Source organism: Lethenteron reissneri, chromosome 15 (assembly GCF_015708825.2).
Source record: "Lethenteron reissneri isolate LAM-NWPU_2019-01 chromosome 15, ASM1570882v1, whole genome shotgun sequence".
NCBI classification, from domain to species: domain Eukaryota; kingdom Metazoa; phylum Chordata; class Hyperoartia; order Petromyzontiformes; family Petromyzontidae; genus Lethenteron; species Lethenteron reissneri.
In genome coordinates this window covers 3,373,029-3,388,746 of record NC_083793.1, presented here as the reverse complement: position 1 = coordinate 3,388,746, position 15,718 = coordinate 3,373,029, and the positions used below count along the sequence as shown (strand labels likewise).

Genomic DNA, 15,718 nt, shown 5'->3' with positions numbered 1-15,718 from the left:
TCATTAATGGCACCTGTTCCCGGATTGTCTGCGAGGCGAAACAAGGGATATTTGCCTTTGGCGTACACGTGTGCGCAAAAAGGGGCTACCAAAGAGGAGATGGATTTATGCAAGCGGACGCAACGCAATGTGCAATTGCAATATTCACCATAGCTGCTCAGAATCCTAAGGCTGTGGCATCCTCTCTCTCAGCGGTGATTGTGGAATTGCCGATGAAGAGCGGGAACTACATTGTGCACAAAAAAACGATTCAGTGTGTCCGAGCGGTTCCGTTTGTGAGCCTGGCAGTGTTTGGTAAAGGTCTTGTACCACTAAACACCCTTGCAGCTTGCGTGCTTGAAATCCTGCCATTACGAAAACACTATTGAACATGCTACGGCCAGTTACAGCACCCCTCCCCCCCCCCAATTCCACTCCACGTTATGCGTTCTGGAAAATATGTAACCACGAACAGCACGCCCATTGTGGCCAAAAAAAGTTTCGGCGAATTTCACTGCAAATGAAATCACCCGCAGAGAGAGAGAGAGAGCGACAGAGAGATTCGAAACAAAACTATGCCGCTCGCGAGAATAAACTCTAAAACATTCCTGAATCCAAGCACAAGATCTGCATTTATACAAGAGAATAGACCGCATTTATGAACGATTGCATTTTTTCTGTCGTGTGCATCATGTGCTGCACGGGTCCCCATTCCAACTATCAAAGTAAGCAGATGATGACAGCAGCAGCAAACCATCAGCTCTGGTCTTACACCGAAGTAAACTTGTACAAAGCGGCTAATGCGCATCAACGTAATTATTTACCAACACTGTATATATACCCATATGCAATTGAAACTCTGTCCGCGCTCACCTTCCGATGGAAATTACTAATAATTTTGAATCACTACCCATTTTTGTGCATATATAATGTTCATATAGATATGAAAGTAAATTATACGCATACAATAAAAAAATGTTCCCAATTAGATGAGTGTGTTGGCAGGCACATTGCTCACCTATTGTTCAGAGGCTTGATCAACTGATATAGATTCTACATTCCTATGGCAGGAACAAGTTAAGCCTGAGGACAACTGCTGTCAACTTACCGGAAAGTGTTACTCATCCTACTGATCCCCGAGGAATGACTGGGTGAGTCGACCCACGACCAGGAAATGAACTCGCAACCTTCCACATCGCGAGACCAGAATTTCAATCATATTTCCAGATTTTCCCAGCTTACACACACACACACAATGATAGTTAAGGTGGTAATTCACGGCTCTTTTGTCACTCCACTGCTGGATGAAGGCCTCCACATGCCAAGTCAGCGATGAGGACTTTCTTTGGCCATACCTGCAGAGGCAGGTGACCAGGACCCGTTCTTCACTCGCCATTGATGTCAGCCACGACCGGTAATCAAACTCGGGGGTGCGGGTTCGTAGCACCGTGCACTAAGCGATGCGCCACCGTTCCGACCAAAATTAATAATGAAGTGATACGCGCATAACACGGCTTCACGTGGATCACACGTTGTACATATTACCAAGCATATGAACGTGGCATGTGTTTGAACGTAATGAATATACACGGGAAGCACAAAAACACAGCACGTGTTATCGTGGTTTTAAAACTACGGGGATTTGTTTCTCTTTCTCCCTCCTCTTTGTATATAACAATGAGCTACACGCGGTCCAATTTGTGTGTCATTGTTCCGAACGACGCTGCGTCCAAGAGAAACCACACCCTTTCAAAAGGTCGCATGGGCTTGCTGGAAGGGAGTTTCACAGGGAAGTTTGTTCCTTTCTGGGGGGCTTTTTCAGTGTCGCAGGGCCAAATGCTGTAGGTTCGCATCAGCCCGACTTTCACACCAAAATCTGCAGCCGATTGAAGCTCGCGGGGTCACCGAGGTTTGATTCCCATGAGATTTGAGCCCCAGACTTCCGTACTCATTAACTAATGTTAGCTATTTGAACCGCAGCTCTCAGCAGCTGACGTGGGAGCTATAAAGCAACAGATTGTATTCGGTGACACTGCACTTGCAGTGGTGCACGAGATAAAGGCAACAACAAAAAAACCTCGACACATTCGTCGACAACACGGTGGCCTTAGAGAAAAAATATATCTAATAGCCGACGTTTCAGGCAATGGCCCTTCCTCACAACACCATAAAGAAGTCAGAGAGGTAGAGACAGATGTAGAATTATATCGAATAACAGGTGTGGTTAAAAAGATATGGGAAGAACAATACGCAAGGCAAATAATTATTTTAAAAAGGCGCACACGACTTACTGTAGTAATGTGCATATCTTCTTGGTTCTTTCGGTAAAGTCACGTAGAAGGGAAATAATAAAATAATAAAAATAAAACATAATAAAATAATTCTCACGACGCTTCGGCCACAATGCAAGCAGCCGTCCTCAGGTGAAGAACAGGTCTGTCGGAAAGACAGCGTCATTCAGACGTCATTCAGACGCTGTCTTTCCGACAGACCTGTTCTTCACCTGAGGACGGCTGCTTGCATTGTGGCCGAAACGTCGTGAGAATTTGATTTTATTATGTTTTATTTTTATTATTTTATTATTTCCCTTCTACGTGACTTTACCGAAAGAACCAAGAAGATGAATCCCTGCAGTCACGAAAGCTTTAAATCGAAATGTGCACATCATCATAATTTGAGATGCGAGAGTATAAATGCGAGACAGCTGTACACGTGTGTGTGTGCGTATAGATACGGAGTGGAGGTTTGTGTTGTGGTGGTCAGCGCACACTTCACTCTGACCCCCCCTGGGCAAACAAGAGGGTCGATTTCTGGTGCCAGCCCCAGTCAGCCAACCCAAGCGGCGGTGACATCTGAACAGGTGCCATGGTCTTCTTGCTTCTTTCGGTAAAGTCACGTAGAATGGAAATAATAAAATAATAAAAAATATAACATAATAAAATAATTCTCACGTTTCGGCCACAACGCAAGCAGCCGTCCTCAGGTGGAGAACAGGTCTGTCGACTATTTAAGCTGGGATGGAGGGGCGAAGAGCGCCTTGACAAAATAATGTTTTAAAGCTTTAAATCGAAATTTAAAGGTGCCATGGTGGTGGAGTGGCAGAAGGATGTAGGCTTTATCGCTTCAGGCGCACGTATAACTAGAGTACATGCGTACAGGACAGACTTCAAAAATAGTCCCAAAATCGAGCGTGGGTAATACATTTTAAAGTGTCATGCGAAATCGTGTCATCTGCTTTGCATACTTTATTATAGAATGCATTGTATATTGTATGTACGTATGTTCAACTTCTTTCACACCGTACGTAGCCAACGGTGCTAATCGGAGGTATAAACAGATGTATTCAATTAAAAAATATTAAACTTTTTTTCCAATCAACTGAGTGTGGAGGAACACTCGTCACCTGTTTAGAGTCCTGAGCCAGTGGTAGCAATTACACATTACTATGGCAGGGGTGAGTCTATCCATAGGACTAACTCTGCTTGCTGATTTGCTCACACAATGGTACTGATTTTATCAACCACAGAGCGACGAATGGCCGTGTAGAAACATTGACCAGGATTTGATCCCGAACACTCCAAGGCTGTGCCTCTCGGACAGATTACATAACTTACTAAGTGCACAATAAAATAGTGCACACTGAGACTCAAACAGACATCTCTTGTTTTGCAGAACTCTATTAAGCGCATCTGTTATGCGGTATTTTTTATGCTTCCTTCAAACGACATTTTTTTCGTATGATCTTGGAAGGCACTTAAAACAGTTCTATCGACATTAGCTTCCATTCTGCTTGCCGTCATTTCTCAATTACATTGATGGAGGGAAATGCGTGTGGGCATCTACTTGGTCGGATAAACCTCAAATCAGTGCCTGCTATGATGTGTAAATATCGTCACTACGGAGACAAAGGTGGCAAGGCGTGCTGCTGGCCACTCACCCCCTCGTGTGCCGTGCGGGCCTTTATAGGTGCTCGCTAACATCACTTGCCCCAACAGTCTGTTAAAGGCCATATGGTGAAATACAAAAAATAAAAAAAACATTTCACCAGGTAAGGCCCACTGAGCTATGTAGCTCGATTTCAGAAGCGACTTGGCCACAAATGATAGCTCAAGGCGCTTATTTCAGCCAAATACTCTAAACAGATGCTACGAAATGTGGAGGGAAAAACCGGAGGACCTGGATAAAAATCCACATCACCATGCGGGAGAGAGACACGCAAACTCCAAATATACAGGCGTCAGGGTCAGGATCGAATCCACGACCCCCTGTATACGAGGCGAGGGAGTTAACATCTCGTCACCGTGGGGCCCCCAGAAACCTGCCCACTGTTTCCAACTGCCACGCCAGGAAATTAGAATCGAACCGGCAACCTCTGGATTGCAAGCCCAGTGTGCTAACGATTACAGCTCTGCAGCATCACTACCACCATCACCACCACCACCAGAGAATGTGAGTGTCCCTTATTAAGCAGTCTGTGGAGCAGCAGTGCCTAGTCAAACCCAACAAGAGGAGGTATTAGACCAAGGGTTAAGTCAATGGCCCTGTCCGCAATGGAATTCGCAGTGCCCCACGAATGCAGGTTTTTTTTATGTGACATCGAGTCATCCGTTTTGCCAACATTCTCTCACTGCGACATCACATTACACCATCGCTGATACCATGTTGTTTTCATGCTTGAGGTGGTGCAAAGTTATAGAAAATGCAGAATCATAATCTGGCACAGCGCTCACGCAAAAAAGAAAGTGTGTGAGCAAATATAATATACACACACGTAGAAAAATGCGAATGAGTAAATTAAACAAATGAGACAAAAATTAAATGTCCTATGATTGAGTCCCATGAACTTACAGACTTTGTGGACCAATTTTGTGGAGTAGAATTTGTCCAGTCCAAGCGACTCTTGTGCTGGAGTCAACTTTCACGAGTAGAGTCAGTCCCAAAAGTAAATACTGTTAGGCTCCCTCATGCTATGGGCAATAGTTATGTATGAACTCTTTGTGAGCCGTTCAATGCAGACTAGTACAGACATTTGCTTGACTGTCATCATCATCATTCTGTATGTTGAACTTCTCTTGCACCATACTTAGCGAACCATGCCAATCGGAGCTGTGATTATCAGCCATGGGGCAAGCCACGATTAGATGAAGGCCTTTCAAATTGGCTGCCACCTCACGAAATTTTGCGATGTAATAATCCGCTTTGCAACCGCACATCAAATGATTTCATCGCTCCGTATCTTCATTGGACGTTCTCTCTGACACTTTAGATTCCTTGGCTGCCACTCCATTATTCTTGACATCCAGTCATCCTCGCAGCAGTTTTTCGCTTTTCCATCAAACAAAACGTGGTGACCTGCATCGCGCACTTTTACATGCGCGTCTGCGGCCGTCTGGAATGCTCTTCCTTCCGACATAAGGAAGCAACTGGAGCTATGCACTTACAAATCTAAATTGAAAACTAATTACTTTAGAACTGCTTTGTGATATATATAGTGACGTTGTCCTTCCCCCACACCTCCAATGAGCACGGTTGGCTTCGTACGATGATAAATAAGTAAAACAAACATAGATATATGCATCGCTAAGAGTCAACATTTTACAATTACCTACATCCACAGTGAAAACTATATAACACACGTTGCAGTACAACTATAGGCAGCGAGGTCTCTTATTGATGAATAATACTTGCATCTTGGTGGGCGCTTTCCTTCCTGATGAAAGCACTTTCAACCCAAGTGAATGGATATGTGAGTCAGAACTTGCTTTAACATGACATTTTCTCACCACAAGCAGATGACGCAAGCGCTCATTCTTTTGAGGTGGGGGATTTGTTTTAGCCGTGAAGGACACGATTGTGATGCGAGTCAATGCAGTACTTAAGAGTACGTTCGGTTCAATAGGTCGTGCCTAACAGGGTGAATGATTGAATAAGACAAGAGAGAGCCGGAGAGACTCTGTTCTCTTCTGCATGTCGGGGGATGCGACACGCAAAATGTTTCGGTGCATGGTCATGATGATTCATAAATTGGTGGCGTATTTTACGATTAGGCAGAATTTCAAGCTTCTAAATGAGCACAGCTAATGTCACCAAGGGTTGTTTCGCCATCCGGATTAGTATTGCCCACGAGCACCGGGGATAATAATAATAATAATCCAGGGGCTGCTTCATTCATTCTCCTGGCACGCCAATTAATGGCACAAGAGCAGGGAAGCGAAGCAAAATCTATTACGGAAATGCACGGTTTATTGAAATCGCGCCTTAACATATTTTGCTTATGATAATTGTTTTTTTTACCCTTCTATCTGGCAACAAAACTGACACCTTTTTTACAAGGAGTCATGTTTGCACAGACCACAATACCTGCAGCCATAATGCAAACAAAAAACATAATTCTGATAATATATGCACTGTCCTTGAAGTTGATTAGTCCACACCCGAGACAATGGTATATTTTTCTTAATTTATGTGGTTATGTGTTTTGGGAGTGTAGGAGGGTATTTGTAGCTGTGGTTAAATCATGAGCCTGCGTGGCTTATATTCGGTTTTAGAATAACTTGAGTTAATCACGTGCTTGCTTTTAGCTCTGTGCAGTGGCTTGCGACCTCTGGGTGAGACGCGTTTTATAAGTGTAAACTATTATCATTATCTTGATACTCCCCCCTACCATCACCAATCCACAAGGACCACCAGCGTGATGAAGTATGGTCAAACAACCCCTTACGACCCGCACAGCATGGGGAGGTTCTCATCCAGCGGTGGATTTACATAGCGCTGTGCACTTACTGACGCATGCATGTATGTTGAACTTCTTTCACACCGTACACAGCCAACCGTGCTAATCGGGGGTGCGGGGGAAGGGCAACAAACTAAAACACAAAGCAGTTCTAAAGAAATGGGTTTTCAAGATATATGTTAAAGTGCCATAGCTCCAGTGGCTTCCCAATATAGGAAGAAAGAGCGTTCCAGACGGCCGCAAAGGCGCACCTGAAAGCGCCTATGGCGAGCCAAAAGCCTCCACTGCGAGGACGCTCGGAGCTCGCGTGATGATGGCTTATGTTCCTTGACGAAACCGGCACAGGTTCATACGCGGCGAGCGCTTTGTGCGTAATGAGCTGCGACGTCGTAACGTCTTCGTTCGGCCAACGGGAAGCCAATGCAGCTCAGCGAGCACCGGTCGGGCACGGTCGGAACTCGCTGTACAATTCTGCCGGTGGACTGGCGTGCATTGGCAGAACCCACCGCGTTGGCCAACCGAAGCCAAGGCAGGAAAGGCCGGAGTGTGAACAGCCTTCCCACCCTACTTTTCTCCCCGCATTGGAACCTCAACGAGCCTCTGCTGCGCAAAGCCCCCAACCAGTGGCTTGGTTTGCGAGGGCAGGAAACCGAACGAGGCTCCACCCAGATCAGCCCCAGAAATGACGAACCCCCTTCATTCATGTCTCCCCCAACAGGCGCGTCTCAGGTGTGGCCTCGGAGACTCGAGTGGGGATTTGCAACGGAGGAACTAATTAATCATCGGCCACTTCAATGTGCGGGCCACGCCGATTGTGCCCTTGAGCCCCATTGTGTTTGAATCGTGTGAAAAAACATTTTTTTTTACCGGGCTGACTCGTACGGTTTAACGGGTGCCTGATTATCGACACTCAACTGTTCCCCTGAAATGTATTCCACGTCAGAGAAACGGTCTGAACAACCCCACATTCGTTTGCAGGCCGAGTGGTATTGCGTGAGCAAACTGAAAAGCTTTAAGACGGTGAAAAGGCCACCCATCTTTCGAGGCCAGCGGTGAGTCTCACCCGGCGAGACTAGTTTTTTGTAAATTAGCCATCGTCTGTCAGCTGTTGGGTTAGCGCCACGAGGCCTCTGTCCACCCAGCAGTACAATGGTTACGCCGCTTAGTCAATTGGTAAGTCGCGCGTGATGGGGTACAGTGTGGGTCCTTCCACTTCTCCCAAGTTGTCTGGCCAGCTTGCAAGAGAAGGCCAAAATGACCCTCTCTGTGAGCTCTCTGAAGCAATTGGAGCCCTTCTAGCAATTGCAGGGCTGCACCTTTTACTCAAATACACAAATTTCGTCAAAACCCTTTTTTACATTGGTAGATGGGGGATGATGCGGTGGGGTTAGTGTGTGTTTAAGCATCAATAATGTCATTTTCCATAATAGAGGTGATTTGGTTTGAACGCATAAGTATAAATGTGTTGTTATACTCGCCAACACCCGACAAAAATGTGTAAGGTTTGTTGGAGAGTAATCCTACACACAGGTGTGCTGGACTAGTAACGAATCGGCATGTTCTGTTACGTGACAAACCTCGGCTGTGTCGTGTGGTGGCGGTTACAACGACGCATTTATATTTCCGCAATCTCACCCAAAAAAACCTCTAATGTATCATATTGGTCGCGACAGCCTACGTGTTAAAATGCCATTCTGGCTTGCACTACTCAACGTGAGCTGCAGGCTACTGCACAGAGATTGTCTGAGACCAAAGGCGTTGTCCCGCACCCCCGCCGCACTGCCCGTCGTGATTTACATCGGGGCCAATTTAAACACGTGGCAGGCAGCCCACCACTGCTCACAGACATTGCCATAGCAATCGCAGCCACTACCGCTGCGTTTTTATTCTATTTACACTGCGGCAAGTGTCACAGCCCTCCCTCCACCCGCTTGCTCCCACCAACGCCAGCCAACCCAACTTACAGCAACACCAATCCCAGCCAGCCCAACTTATACCAACGGCAGCCCAGCCCAACTTACACGGCTTCTCGTCCTTGCCCTCCCGGTGTTTCCCACGCCGTGAGTGAGGGTTTAGCAGAGCTCCTCCGCAAAGACTGCTCGGAACAATACAGTGGAGGCAGGCGATGGGTTGTTATTGTTTTGATTGTATGCCCAGTCAATGTTTGTAATTGGTCGAGAGGTGGCAAGCCCTTGTTTGCGTTGGCTTGCACATCTCGCTATTTATTTGTTTGCTAAAACACAAAGGTAAAGGAGAAGCCCTGCAATTGCTTGCTCAAACCATTGCCGGCAGAAGCACTTCCGCTGTACGGTGTCGTACAGATGTATTGTGACCCCCTCCAATCAATGGACCCTTAACATGTTTCCCCCTTTGCATATTCATTTATTTTTGAAATAAACCTTACTTTTCAATCAATTTTGAGTAGTAGAGCATTAAAGGGGTGTCACAAGATATCTGGACCACCCCGCAGAGAAATACCTCCAAAGTGCCCCTCTAGAGGGTATTTGGCCTACTTTTCCATTGCTGGCCAGACATCTAGGAAGAGGTGGGAGTACCCACACTTTACCCCACCACACCACGTGACCTCCTGATCAACGAACTGTGGTTAGCTATTTGTACTTCTGGGTTGACAGATGTGCGGGGGGAGGGGACATTTAAGAAATGTGCCCATTGCTTCTACAGCCACGCCGGGAGGTCGAAGGACGAAGCTCTGGGTTGCAAGTCCCGTCCGCTAGCCGTCAAACCACCGGCAGTTTGATAAAAAACAAATTCACTGCAAACACCAATAGATCTGATCACTGAGACACATGGCAAGGCAAAGTATGTTAATTCCAATTGTTAGAGAGATAGGTGTACATACTAGATACAAACTCACTCGTTTTTTTTTTGATATATATAAAAAAAAAACCTCACATATGCATTTGTCTGTACCGGAATGCACCCTTCATGTCTGGGATAAGGTTTGTGCTGTTGGAATGAATTAACTTGTACGATGGGCAAATCTACTGACGACTAACAGATGCAACGTGTGTTCTACACACTCAGCGATTATCCAGCGGGCATCCCGGAAACTGAACAATGCAGGAAGGAGAAAATTAAAGACGAACATGATGTTCTTCCAAATAATAAATACACGCATGTAATGCGCAAAGGGGAAACTCGCTGATTCAAAATTGGTTTATTTTTGGGGTTTGAGCGTGCGGGATAATCTCAATTACAACTACAAAGCCCCACTACCCGACAAAGCTAAACAATAACATTCGTCTCGTGGGCAAAACGTGCAAGTGTGATCCTGTTTTTCAGCGAAACCGGTCATGTTGAATAGCGAGCGACGTTTCGACGATTGTGTCCGAAGTTTCGCTGGAGATTACATCCAGCACTGAGGTGTTGGCCGGCAAAAGCTCAGATCTGGGTGCTTCAGGAGGTGTCACAACATCACCTGAGCAGCCACGCGGATGAACCGGATTTTACAGGTAGGAACAACGTTCCACACTGCCCACCAGGGATTATTTGTCTGTCTGACTGTCTGTCGTGCATAAATACATATATAATACAAACAGCTCTTTGATTGGTGGAGACCTACTGCCGGGTACGGAGAGGGGAGGGGCCTAAGGGAAGGGGGGTCAGGGGAGGGGCCTAAAGATATGGGGGGGGGGGTGGTCAGGGGAGGGGCCTAAGGGAGGGGGGGTCAGCGGAAGGGCCTCGGGGAGGTGCCTAAGCAAGGGGGAGGGGCCGATAGTTAATGGGGTTGAGGATGTCGGGGAGGGTGGGGGGAAGGTAAACACGCCCACTCATCCAACTGCCCCCCCCCCTGAACGCCGCGCTGTCCAACCAAGTTCCTACCTGCCCACTCCGAAGGAACGTGTTTATAGCCAACCTTGATTGCTGATTGAGTGGCTGTCATTTGCAGGGTAAAACCATAGGGGGCGGAGTTTGCAGGTGGACACGGGGGTGGGGGCAACGCCCCCGCCCAAACTGGACACCTTTATCAATTAAATTTCAGTAGTTTACAGTTAAGATTAAAAACATAATTAATCATATGAACCTGAGATTCCAAATGTGAGTGACAAAGCAACCCCCCCTCCCCCACAATATAGACGTCAAACTCCGCCTATGGGTAAAGCTATCCCATTATTGTAAAGCTTATAATTATCAGGTATTATTTATTATAATTGGTTAACGTGGTAGAGAGACGGACAGAGAGATATGTGCATAATGTGGGCCACGATAACGCTCACAGACATGATCCTAAATACAACTGTAGCGAATAGTGGTGTTTTTATTAGAGACGCGTCTGATTAAAAACTGTAACTAAAGCAATTCCCACAACTTGGAAACACAAACTACAGTAAAAAAGTATGTTAGAAAGTTCTAGATTTGAAGCTTTCGTGACTGCAAGGATTCATATTCACGAAACGTCGTGATTTTTGTTTTATTTTATTTTCATTAATTTTGATGTTTTACCTACGTGACTTTACCGAAAAAACCTAAGAATATGTTAGAAAGTGTCAGATAATTCATACATATGCATGATTTTTCTTCCTTGCTGTTGTATATATTATCAGGTTTATCAGGTTGCTCACAAATACACACAGACACAAATATGCATATGGGTGATTGCACAGTATTGGAAATCCAAGGGGCAATGCGGGCATTTGATGGGCCGTTTAATGTATCACACCAACCTGCTGTGCGAAAACATCGGGGGGCCGAATCACTGTACATTTTGCTTTCACGCTTTGACGGAATTCTGGCATTCGTGTTGAGTGAAGGCGACTCAATGCTGGAAGTAAGCGAGTCGAATTCAAAGGTCAGGCACCGGCGGTACTGAATGTGTTGCCGAGTGGTGGTGCACGTATGTGGGATAATTGTCAGGTTCGGTGAAAACCTGCGGGCCTACCAACACCTTTTCCTGAACCTTTGCGTGCTCTTTGAAGTTAAGATGATAACAGTTATTTCCCCGTCCAAAATTCTTGTAAATGTGTGAACCTTTGCATGGCTTTATATTTCATCTGATGGGACTAAAAAATAAAAATAGACACTGTGGTGAAAATTCAAAATCTCTGTGGTGGCAACCAATCTCTCCATAGAGCCACTATCGATTTACATGGGAGAGGTATTGAATAACATACTCGCATGAGTACGATCACATAGCCTGGGACCAGTGCTGGCAGAGTATATACATGAGACCAGGCGGATGCTTCCAATTTAATTCTAGACCCAAAGAGCACTGCCCACCCTGTAAACTGCCACCTGCCTCCCTACCTTTTAACGGGATCTAGGGCAATGCGTTTGCCGGTCTTGCATTAAAAATCCTGCAGCTTCTAGATTTGAAGCTTTCGTGACTGCAAGGATTCATACTCTTAGTTTTTTCGGTAAAGTCACGTAGGTAAAAATAAATTGAAATTAATAAAAATTTAATATTAAAATCACGACGTTTCGGAGGCAACACAAGTCTCCGTCATCAGGTGGGACCGTCACAGACAGATTTGTGTGCATGCAGCAAATCTACACTATAGAAAAGTCACGTTTACAATTACACCCCATGTATAATTTTAGGACGATTTTGAAATTGTAACTGTTAGGTTGGCCAAACTCGTGGGTCGACCAAGTTGCTGAGCACAGCCCTGAAAACATAGAACATTGGCCCAAGGTTGGCTCAACGTTTGCCCTAACGTTGGGCGAATGGTTCCAACCACATGGCAACGTTGCGCCTCTAAGTTGCACGGTGACTGGGGGGTCCAAAGGCCCACAGTGTCAAAATCGCAGGCAACAAAACCATAATCCCAAAACAGGAATTGAACCTCGACTGCCAGGACCGTCGCACCGGCATGCCACCACTGAGTCATGATGACCTGCCAACAACCACATAACACTGCGCACCACATGCAGTTCATAATGAAATGTAAGATGTGCTGTGTGCTGTATGTAGAAATGGGCATAGAGTAACCTGGCAATGTTGATGTGAGCGTTGGCTAATTCTGGCTTCGAAATGATGACAGTGGAATGGTGATGCATGCCCGTGTGTATTATTCACGCGGCGAAAATAACGGACGAACTTGCAAGATTTATCGTGCTGGTGTTATTGCGTTTTGAGTTGTATTTTTAAGTGTGGTCCTGGGAACGTTTTCACTGTGACAGAGGGTAGCGGATCAAAATGAACGAACACGCTTCTCACACGTGTGCGTGCGTGCGTGCATGCCGGAGAACGGTAGTGCAGTGGTGAGCGCACTGCGCTACGAACCCAGCGACCCTACATCAGTGGCGATTATTTGAACCGATCCTGGGCCTTCCCTAGGTCGACTCAGCCTCAAATGAGTACCTGGTGCGATGTCTAAACATCGCCATTCGGAGACAAAGGCGGCCGGGCGTGGTGCCGACCACCCACCCCCTCGTGTGCCGTGCGGACCTTCATAGGCGCTCGCTAACCACACTTTCCCCAACAGCCTGTCACAGGCTATAGGGGGGATCTTTGTCTTTGTGCATGCCGTGGCGTTCGGTGGCCGCCCTCTCACCGGCGGTGCCGCAGGAGGCGTTGGCGCGCAGCGTGGCGGTGCGCCCCGCGTCCCGCAGGTAGATGAAGTGCGGCCGTCGGTGGACGCCCTCCCCGTCCGGCGCGGGCTCCATGAAGTACTCGCCCTCGCGCGTGCGGAAGGTGCCCACCTGCCACGCGGGGCGACGCACTGGAGGGTCAACGCAACACCGCTCACTTGTTTGCGTGAGTGCGCGCGCTTGTGTGTGTGTGTGAGTGAGTTGAGCGAGCGGTGCTGGCCACCCTTCATCTCGTGCGCCGTGCCGGCCTTCATAGGTGCTCGCTAGCAGCACTTGCCCAAACAGTCTGTTAAAGTCTTTACGGGGTGATTGTTGTCTGTGTGAGTGCATGCCAGTGCGTGAGCCACTGCTATCGGATGCGTGTGCATATGCATGTACATATGTATGTACATATGTATGTACGTATGTTGAACTTTTTTCAAACCGTACATAGCCAATCATGCTAATAGAAGGTGCCAATAAAGTCGACGTCAACGTGGTTAGTGTCCAAATGGGGGAAATTCCAAATTCCTCTGGAGAATTCTTATTACGTGGTGGGCCATTCCAATGCTGGAAATTGTTCCTGTGTAGGGTCATGTCAAGGGGCTGTTCTACTCAAGCCAACATGGGGTGGTTCTCTTCTCAAAGGCTCCACTTGTCCCCAGCAAGTGTTATGGATTTTTCTCAATGTTACAAACCAATTCTGAAATCTCAACTCATAAAGAAAATGTAAAATCCCATGAGATTAGCACGTTTGCCAAAGGTCACACGCACGCATACATATCACGGGTCCCTGGTTCCTCTAGTCGGAATGAGCCCTTCTTTATTCAACCTTCCAGTGTAAATATATAAATGTGTCATTAAACCAGCCACCACCCGACACAGCCAACTAGTAAGGTTTTGTGACGTAAACAAAATATGACACTTTGTCACTAATACAGCACACCGGTGTGTTGGAGAGAAAATCAACAACATTTACAATCCGAGTACGACGTTTTGGCAGTAATTACAACGAGCATCATCAGGCGGGCAGCCAGATCCAGATGTCCACCTGATCAGATTGTAAATGTTGTGGACTTGCTCTCCAACACACCGGTGTGCTGCACTGATAACGAATTGGCACGTTCTGTTTACTTGATAAACCTCACTAATTGGCTGTGTTGGGTGGAGGCGGGTTTAACGACGCATTTATATTTATTGCATCTAACCCAAAAAGAACCTGTGTTATGGATGATATTGGTCGCAAAAGCCTACTGCGTGTTAAACGTACTCAATCTTGTCCAAAACAAAAAATAAGTGAGTGCTGTGACCGACTGACTATGATCCACAAACAGACAAACCGAGTTTCTGAATTAGGACCCAGAGGCAAGAGTGTATAGAAAATAAAACAAAAAACACAATCCCAAAGCATGGACCACCTCGAGCAGGAATTCAACCCACACGATCGGGACTGTAGCCCCAGCATGCTACCACTGCATCGGGGTGACCCGCCAATAATCACATCATCCTGCGTATCACCCGTAATTATGCTGAAACATAAGATGTGCTTTGTGCTATGGCAATGTCCAGAGACTAAGCTGGCTTTGCGTATGTGAGCATTAGGCTAATGCTGGCTTCCAGATGATGACAGTGGAATGGCGATGCATGCCCTTGCGTGTGTGTGTTTTTTTTTCATACCGAGCAATAAACGAATAAACTTGCAGTGAGTACTGCTGCTTATTTTGGATGTCGTTGGGTTTTTTTTTTCAGAGGGCACTGGATACGTATTTCAGAAGCCTCAATAAACTGAAATACAACGCTGTTGTATTTTATGGGAAACTATAATACGTGCATTTTATAACGGTCTATTTCAACAGCCCAAAAAAAAGTCAAATCATATTTGGGTCTATCATCCAATGGATCGTTTGGGCCAAAGTTTTCCAGCAGCATGTGTTTAAGCAGGCAAGAATAATCATTCCAGTGTTCGTTTTCTTGACACTAAATCAAAGAAACATCACAATAATACGATGTTAATTAATTTCCAGAACCACAATGATTTATTTCAACCGCCTGAGAAAGCATTTCTCAAAATACTATTTTCAGCTGTTGCTCCCCTGTGAACACAACGTGCTGAGTCGCGCTTTCTTTAAGACCACGTGATCTTGATAGAGGTGGCCAGGAGGCTCAGAGATTTTGATTTACCGGTTCCCAGTTAAAAGCCCACTGAGCGATTTGCTCTTTTTCAGAGGCAATCAACCTGGCCACACGTGACAGCGCATCCAAGTGGCATACGACATGTGGGAGATGTTAAATGCAGCCAAATAATCATCAGAACGCTGAGCTGGTTATTGCTGCTATCCTGATATCCTGGCTTTGAACCGGTTCCTCAAGTGTCGTGAGTTGATGGTCACAGCCCAGTCACCAGTGAGTGCACAAGAGCACAATTACACTACAATTGGTTTCGCAATTAATTTTACTAAATGTAAAGCTTTGAGA

The 15,718-nt window shown here is 46.2% G+C and overlaps 1 protein-coding gene across 1 annotated transcript in view; it reads right to left on the bottom strand.

The window, feature by feature from the left end:
• The window catches only part of LOC133342590 (A disintegrin and metalloproteinase with thrombospondin motifs 20-like), a 160,991-nt gene that overhangs the window by 124,679 nt on the left and 20,594 nt on the right, over window positions 1-15,718 (bottom strand). The window contains 1 exon segment of the mRNA XM_061551813.1: window positions 13,228-13,375. Within this exon segment, the coding sequence (XP_061407797.1) occupies window positions 13,228-13,375 (148 nt within the window).